General features: G+C 38.7%; 1 protein-coding gene across 1 annotated transcript; it reads left to right on the top strand.

The window, feature by feature from the left end:
• Positions 1–2,851: 2,851 nt before the first annotated feature.
• On the top strand, positions 2,852–4,510 carry LOC126473683 (exosome complex component RRP42). Its single transcript, XM_050100919.1, has one exon. It carries the CDS (start codon positions 3,016–3,018, stop codon positions 3,898–3,900), a length of 885 nt encoding a protein of 294 aa, XP_049956876.1. The 5' UTR covers positions 2,852–3,015; the 3' UTR covers positions 3,901–4,510.
• Positions 4,511–9,127: the final 4,617 nt, after the last annotated feature.

Raw genomic sequence — 9,127 nt, 5'->3', positions numbered from 1 at the left:
AATTAGAACATTGTATGCTGCTATCTTTTAGTCTCGGTCACTATATTCTTTACTTTTAATCTTCCACAAACATTGGTGGTTTCTATGTATTTCAATGAATTCACTTACAAACTCTCGAGAGCACTGACGAGTATCAGCCATTTAATGCCCTGTGTGCACAAATACAAACACTATGCTGGTGTTGTAGACGTGTTTGAAACACAGTAGGCCTATATTATTAGCGATTATATACCTACATGGCCAATGAGCTATGGGTTACTTTGTTTCTGAGAAACAGCTGTTCCGCGCCAGATTTGCAGCGATCTCCTGTCCACACGCTCCAACTTGTCTGCGCAGATGTGGTTTGAACCCACAGATTTGAGAGGTTTCGCTCAAACCTCCAACTCCAACTTCCAGGTTTGCACACACCTCAGGTTGGTGCAAATCTTCTGTCCACACGCAACAATCTGTCTGCACAGATGTGATGTGCACAGACAGATCGTTGCGTGTGGACGGGCCTTAAGTATTTCACCATTACGATGATAAATTCTCGAAATGTGTCATGTGAAGCATGAAAAAATACGTAAGTGGAGCAGAGTGTCATTACCTTATTTAAAGAATAAAAACCATTGATTATGATGAATGAAATTGAGTCAAATGTTTCTGATTCCCACTTGTCGTCGTTACTTCTGGGAAAACTAGTGATACAAGATGTTAACTGAAGACATTCTTAATTATTCCTGATTTCACTTTCCTCTTCAACATCCTGTTTTTCTTTTTACATATTTTGATTATATACATATAACGAAAACATTTGATTAGCTTGTCTCATTGGTTTTGGTAACAAAAATTTTGTTGCTGATCGGCAGTACACTGCCGGTAATTAAATTAGGTAATAAACAACAAAATAGTACTGGTAAGTGCCCAAACATTAAAAATACCGGAAATTATCTGATTTTAAGAAAAATTATCGTTTGTTTAGCTGGTATGCAGCTGCCGCAATATGTCCACGGGTTAAGAATCTGGTATTCAGCTTAATTTCACTAATATATGTCTAACAGCATAGCAAGCTTATTTTTACTAAAGTGAGCCATCTTAATGTGTGTGTGTCATTTAAAACAATTAGTATGGTACATGACCCCCAATTATCAGCTCTTGTGATAGGCTCCTTCTCTGCAAGAGAAAATATGTTCATTTCGAAATTGACATTAAAGGATAGTGAGATCCTTTTGCTTTTGATGAGCCAGGTTTTATATATGGAACACATTTCTACAGAAAAATCCCTCGAGGGAATAAAATTACACTAGGGTGTACTAAATTTTCGCACAAGTTTGAGATATATAGTTCCTTTAAAAGGCTAGCAGAAACCTGCTACTTTTTATCTTCAATGACAATCCTACGAGACTGAACAAAAAAAGCTTAGCATACGCCCGCACTGAAAACTTTGAATCAGGTTTGTGAAGTTAAAGGCTTTGGAACCAATCAGAAAACTTCCTTTGATCAATCGAAATTGTATGAGTAGTCCATTGATAGCATCTCGAACAGAAACCATGAGAACGCATTCGCTGGATTGCACCTGTTGCAACTGTATCTCGAACGAGCGTATTAATACAATCGGCTGTGAATATCCCATGGAGGTAAGAATAAGGGGAGATGGCGCTACGTATCCCAGCCGTACTACGTTTTGAAGCCATGGGGGCATGGCTCGCTGCCATGAGACTCTGACCAAAACATTGCCAGTGTGCTATAGCGCTGCGTGTATTACAGTCGATAATTGCACCATATACGCATGTAACGTCATCAGATTGGTTGTTTAAAAGTTTTTGTTTAAAATAAAATCTCGTAAATGCGAAATTCCGCATTTCTTCTGATTAAAAATAGTTTTTAATGTAATATTACGAATAGCTAGCCTTCAATGTAAACGATACAATTTTGTTAATTCAGTAATAAACGTGTATCACAAACTAAATAATAGAAACTGAAAACTAAGTTAGCTATACCCTCCCTCCAAAGCCCCATAAATACATCTTGTTTTTAATACGTACTGGGACATTTCAGTTACGTTACACTACTGGGAAACACTGTACATTACCACCAATATTTACTGAAATACCACACATAGAATGGCATATCTACACAGTGTCCTGTTTAGGCTTATACTTTACGTCAGTTAATGTAGTGTTAGCTTTTAATTTGGTACATGATGAAGACAAAGTGAGTTACTCAACACTTCGATTATCGACGATACGTACGTATTATACTGAAACGTGAACTTCAAAACAAAGAATTTAATTCTTTGAATTAACATACCTTTTGCAAATGTTTTGGGTGTGTAGGGAAAACTGATGGTGCAGCATTTTCTCGGAGCCTTACTGTTGAAAGCAAAGTTCGGTCTATGTCCTCTTCTCGGAAATGCTGAGAACATATAATGCTCCATTTAGATGCACGCCAATTATTCCTCCACATGGCATTCTCCCACAGAGCTTTCCGACTTTCATTTTTAGGAAATCTAAAATCATACAGGAGAAAAACACGCTATAGTACAAGTACCGATGTAGCACACGTTCATTCACAATGAAGTTGTAAAATCACACTTAACGAGACAACTTACACATGAAATGTTATTCCCTTCGATTTCGCATCACAATCAGAACGATTCGTACATCCGAACACCACACAAGTCACCATAATAGCGCAAAATCCTTCCAAAAGCGAGCGACAAGCCTATGTACACAAGCTTACAGCAGCAATGTTTTTGGTCGGATTGAGATGGCTACCCTCGGCTTCACATGGCTTCGCAGCTGTGACGTCACGGAGTCTTACCTCTATGGAATATCCACACAAAACATTCATCTCTGCACTCAACGCTCCCAGCAGCGGTAACATCTTTGATTATACGTGTATATGTTTTGTTTGTATGTAATGTTCGCGGGGAAGTATTTAAACTTGTGGTGCATGTTCGTGTAGTTATTGGTGTATCATCGTGGTATTTAGGTTTTGCAAAAAGATTCAAAGCCTGTTCAAAGCCTCATCCATATGGCGGAAGTACTCCTGAGTACAGCAGAAAAGACTTACATTTTGCACGGTGTTGACGAGGATTTTAGAACGGACGGGAGGAACAGACGAACTTACAGACCCATCGAATTAGAAACAGAAGTGGTAATTCATGCAAATGGTTCGGCTCGCTTGCGCTTAGCAAACACCGATATTTTAGTGGGCGTAAAAACAGAAATTGACACTCCTTTCCCCGAAAGACCAAACGAGGGAAAGATAGAATTTTTCGTTGACTGCTCTGCAAATGCGACGCCAGCATTCGAAGGCAGAGGAGGTGAAGACCTAGCCACAGAAATTAGTGCAAGTTTGGCAAGAGCGTACATGTCCTCACAAGTTTTCAACCTATCGCCTTTGATAATTACACCTGGTGTTCATTGCTGGAAGCTATATGTTGACATTCTTATCTTAGAATGTGGAGGTAACCTTTTTGATGCAGTCTCATTGGCAGTTAAAGCAGCCTTGCACAATACCAGAGTGCCAAAAGTCGAAAATGAAGGAAAGGATGGTGACGAGGAAATGCTTGTGTTATCGCAGAATTATAACGACTGTACTCATTTGGATGTTTCAAATACTCCTGTTCTAATTACACTTTGTAAAATTGGCGATAACTGCGTAGTTGATCCGACAGCCGAAGAAGAAGCGTGTAGCGTTGCAAGTGTGGTCATAGCAGTAACTGAATCCGGGTTAGTTACCTCAGTTTTCAAGACTGGAGAAGGAAGCCTGAGCCCCCAAACTTTTCGGGATGCTCTAATTGAAGGCAGAGACATAGGCTACAATCTTAACAAGACACTGAAGAATGCATTACTTAGAGAAGCAGAAAAGGGAAATGAAGGAGGAGTGTATGAACCATACGGATTTTTAAAATAGCGGATATATGGAGCCATAGAGTTGTTTTGTGTCATTTAATTCTGTTGTACATAAAAATAAAATATTTAATGACATATTGTTTTTTCTGGTGTGTGCCATTTGTTACCAAGTCGCTTGGGGTAGTAAAATTTTTCTTTGAATCGTAAATATCACATGATTCGAGGCAAAGAAATAACTTAAGACATAACCAGTTAGCCTGATACTAAGTATGATTTTCAAGTAAAATGTGTAATTTGCTATGGTATCATTTTTGTCAGGCTTGAAACTGTAGGCTAATTTCAAATTGATTTGATTTATTATTTTGTATCCTAGTTTTTGTACAATAAAATAGCTGCATATTTTCCAAAGACATCCTAATACTGCCTCTTTAATTGCCCAGAAGATTAAAATTATTATGTTGAAAGTAAAGTAATGCACTTCACAGGTGCAATTATGATGAAGTGACATTTTTATCAATCACACCAATAGTACCCCAGTGAATTATGATCTTCCCCACCATGGGCAGAATTTTGATCCAGTATGGATTGGAGTGAGAATTTCTTGATGAAATGTTGTTCATACAAAAATGTTCATCTGTTCAAGAATACCGGTAATAAAAATTTTAAACACATTTGAAATTCTTCAGTGTATCCATATTTCCGGATCAAACTTTCTAATGGATGCTGCATAGAACATTAGCATTTCTCACTCTTCATTTAACATTCTCCTGACACTGCAGCAAGAAATATTGTGCCAAATATGTCACTGGTTAAGCAAAATTCTGTAATTCCCAAGGTGAATCAGTGACATTGTAAAGTCATTTATTCTGTAAAGTCTGATTTGAACAATTGATATGCATTGCAACTGTAGTAATGGACTTATGGGATGGTACTCTGCTGGCTTAGTTTTCCCCCTGCCCTGTAAGAGTCATTTGTGATATACCTCAGTACAAAGGTATTGAATTTTGAGCATGGAGTGTAGGGCCTGTTGTCAGTTAACAATTACAGGCAAGCATAATATGCCTCCCATACCAGCAGCTCTGCAGTTCCATACTGAATATGTTTCCCATTAATGTGTAGGATCATAAATTGTCATCACTTTCCTAAGTAGTTTCACTGCTAGCTTCACGTTTCATAAAAGAAACATAGAGCACTGAGAAAGATAAGCATATAAGAACAAATCACAATTACGTTACATACTGCAATTTTCAACTACGGACCGGTAGCTGGCAGCTGAGTTATCAGAGTAGCAACATGATAACTACAGGCAAGAGAAGATGTGACCAAACTCATGATCAGATTAGTTGTTGCTATGGTAGGCGTCCTGTTAACAGTCACCTTGTTATTCTGATCCAGATATAACTTATTTTGCTATTTAGTGCAAGATTTTTAATCTGGCATGGAATGGCCACATACATTTGAAAGTCAGTACTACATGTGATACACTGAGTCAGATGCTGTGGTGGTTAAGACATTGCCTCTCGTCAGGGATGAGCAAGGTTCAAATATTATCCAGATCTAGACTCTTAATGGTTCCTCGGAACCATGAATACAAGTAGTTGAATTTAATTCTAGGATTTTTGTTGTAGTCACACATTTTTTATATTTTATTTTAATTCTAATCCATTTTCTTTTCAAATGTTCTGTATTTCTAGTTACAGTGATTTGTACTGATTGCTACTACCTCTTAATTGTGCCTGTAGTCAGGGGTTTATTGGTATTAGTTTGTTTCTGACCAAATTCTGCTTAGACTTTACCTTAAGGCGGCCACATCCGTAACTTCATGCTTGTTGGGGAAGCTTGCACAGGCATGCTTGAGCAAGATTGCACAAATTCCTGGTGGCTACACACAGTTCAAGCATGGTTGTACAAGCATTAGTTTGTTTGCCAGGAAGTGTCGAGCTCAGATGATAATGCACTTGCTTTGGCAACATTTTTGCTTGTGTTACAGAAAAAAAAAAGATAAGACTGGATATGAGGAGTAAAGAATGGTTAAATAAATGAAAACATTATTCCCGTATTAACTATTCGTGATACACACGCTATCGAAACTATCTCACTGTACTATTGATCCTTCTTGTCTCATTCTCCATGTAATATTGTATTCTCTGACTTGACCTACAGTACAGTACCTTTGTACAAAATGTAATTTATCAGAATCAAGTAAAAATTAAATCAAACCAGATTCACTGACAAATGCTTGCACAAGCCTCCCTGCACTTCATACACACAATCAAGCATATACACGCTTGCACAAGCTTGCATAATCGAAATTTGATCAAGCATCGAGCAGCTTGTACAGTCCTGATGCTAGCACAGATTTATCCTACATACTCTTGGGCATGCTTTGTCAAACATGGTTGCGCAAGCCTGCTTGCCAAGCTTGCAGTTACATGTCAGGCCACCTTTCATCAATAAAGGATCCTCTTGTCTTCTTCTCCACAATGTATCTTCACTTAACTGACACCAGATGTCAACTTTGTTCTGTGGTGGAATCACGATGTGGCATCACACATGAGTAAAAAGAGAGTAAACATAACATGGACATTATTTATTTTCATGTAGCAGGATGTGAGATGTAGGTTAACTTAGGAGGGGATAGTTTAATTGAGAGTTGGTGAAGCCAGTAAATGTGATGTTACAAGAATGTTAAAAGTGCATTTAGGGTGACAGCAGCTTATCCACTCCATGCCACAGTTTGTAACTGTTTGTGGAGTGAATAACGGAAAGTGGACATGATGAACGATGAGTCAGATGATTAGAAAATATGGCATAATCATGAGAAAATAGTTTCTATAATCATCATCATGATGTGGAGTGTACAAAATTATGTGGTGGCATAATGGAATAGATTGTGAAGAATGTTGTCATAAAACAGAATATCTTGTAAAATTTGAAAGGTCCTCTAAGGGTCCAGGGTAATTACAACCTCTGGAATTGGTACATTTTGAAAGTACCCTACTGTAGCATAGCGACTGTATTTGGTATGATAATATGCCAGAGCAGAAGTGAGTTACAATAGGGCCGGACGCAGGTGGGTGAGAGTATTATGCATTGCAAAGCAAAACTCAGCCGACTGACATTGCGAAGCAGAGCCAGCTGGGTGCGGTATAGCAACAGCTGATGCAGTACACTAGCAGAAGGGCAGAAGCATCTCCCCCTTGCCGCCACAGACGTGTTTAGAGTACATGCCTTAAGCCCTAAACGAACATAGTCTGGAGTGTGTAAATTCTCAACTATAACTGTAATAAGCTACTCTCAAATCAGTATCATAGCCTGCAGCATAAGCTAGTGACATCCCTGAATGCAGTATGGAGTCCACTGCTCGAGCACAAGACAGGGCAGCATGTCCTGAGACACGAGTGAGCCGTCTGCTAACTGGAGGAAGTTCACAGCCATCATCAGCTGCGTAACCATGCTGTCATCATGGTCATAGCTGGAGACGTTGCTGGCAGCAGCATTCGAGTAATGCCGTGCTCAGCCCCACTCCTTGCGATTTCAGCAATGTCAACATCTATTGTTTTACATGAGAGTCAACTGGATGCCAGCACCAAGCTGTTCCTGATGTACTACAGCCAAGGGCTGGAATAAAGAAATTAACTGAACAAATCTACTGTTGTCCTGACATCTCATTTCATTCCCAGTGGGTGATAATCCAAGGGACATTCAGTGCTACAAAGTTTTCTGAATGATCATTGGGCTATGCTACGCATCAGTTTGCCACCACAGCCAAGTTTCCTCCAGTCGCATTCGTTGACTTCGCAAACTCACAGTCAAACAGTAACAGCTACGCTACAGGTCAGTTACTTAGCACAGTCTATTTTCTACTGGTCTAATTCTGAAATGCTACTTCCCTTAAGCCGGTATTGAAGTTAGAAAATTTAAAAAGGAAATGGATAGTATGAAGTTAGATACAGTGAGAACTAATGGAGTGTGATGATAGGAAGAACAAGACTTTTGGTCGGGTCAGTACAGGGTTATTAATACAAAATCAGATACAGATAATGCAGGAGAAGATCTAATAATGAATATGAAAACGGAAATGCGGGTAAGCTACTATGAACAGCATAGTGAACACACAACTGTAGCCAACACAGACACAAAGCCAATACCCACGACAATAGTACAAGTGTGTATACCACCCAGCTTGGCAAATGGTGAAGAGATTGAAAGAATATACGGTGAGGTAAATGAAATTATCCAGTTGGGTAAGGCGGAGAAAATTTAATTGTGATGGGTGACCAGAATTTGTTAGTAGTAGAAGGAAGAACTGTAGGAGAACATGGACTAGAAAAAAGGAACGAAAGAGGTAGAATTTTGCACAAATCATAATTTAATCATCCCTAACACTTGGTTAGACAATCACAAAAGAAAGTTGTACATGTGGAAGAGACCTGGAGACACTGGAAGGTTTCAGATTGACTATATAATGGCAAACAGAGATTTCAAACAATATTTTAAACTGTTATACATTTCCAGGGGCAGGTGTGGACTCTGACCATAACCCATAATTTATTGGCTATGAACTGCAGACCAAACCTGAAGAAACTGCAAAAAAGTAGGAAGTTAAGGAGATAGGACCTGTGTAAATAAAAAGAACCAGATGTTGTTGAGAGTTTCAGAGGGAGCATTAGGATATATTGTACAGAAGCAGGGGGAAGAAATGCAGTAGAAAACAAATGGTAGGCTTTGAGAGATGAAATAGGGAAAGGGGCAAAAGATAAAATAAGTAAAAGAATGAGGCCTTGTACAAATCCTTGGCTGACTCAAGACACCAACTTTAACTGATGAAAAGAGAAATTCGTAAATGAAGCAAGGAAAAAGTAATATTTACATGTAAAAATGTGATTGACAGAAAGTGCGAAATTGTTAAACAGGAATAGATATAGCACAAATGCAAGGCTGTAGAAGCATGAAAAACCAGGGCAAACATAGGTGCTACTTGTAAAAAAAATGTAATATATACCTTTCAAGAAAAGAGAAGCAACTCTATGGATATCAAGTGCTGAAATGGCAAACCAGTGCAAAGAAAAGAAGGGAAAGGTGTAAGGAATATATAGTGGGCCCATATGAAGGGAACACACTTGAGGACAACATTATAGAAAGAAGAGGAGAATTAAGTGAAGATGAGTTGGGAGATATGATATGGCAAGAAGAATTTGACAGGCACAGAAAGACTCAGGATTCTCTCAGAATTATTGAGATCCTTGGGAGAGCCAGCCAGCTATGACAAAATTATTCAACCTGGT

The sequence above is a fragment of the Schistocerca serialis genome, chromosome 4 (genome assembly GCF_023864345.2).
Source record: "Schistocerca serialis cubense isolate TAMUIC-IGC-003099 chromosome 4, iqSchSeri2.2, whole genome shotgun sequence".
In the NCBI taxonomy this organism is placed as follows: domain Eukaryota; kingdom Metazoa; phylum Arthropoda; class Insecta; order Orthoptera; family Acrididae; genus Schistocerca; species Schistocerca serialis.
The sequence above is the reverse complement of the archived record's forward strand: the minus strand, read 5'-3'. Positions and strand labels throughout refer to the sequence as shown.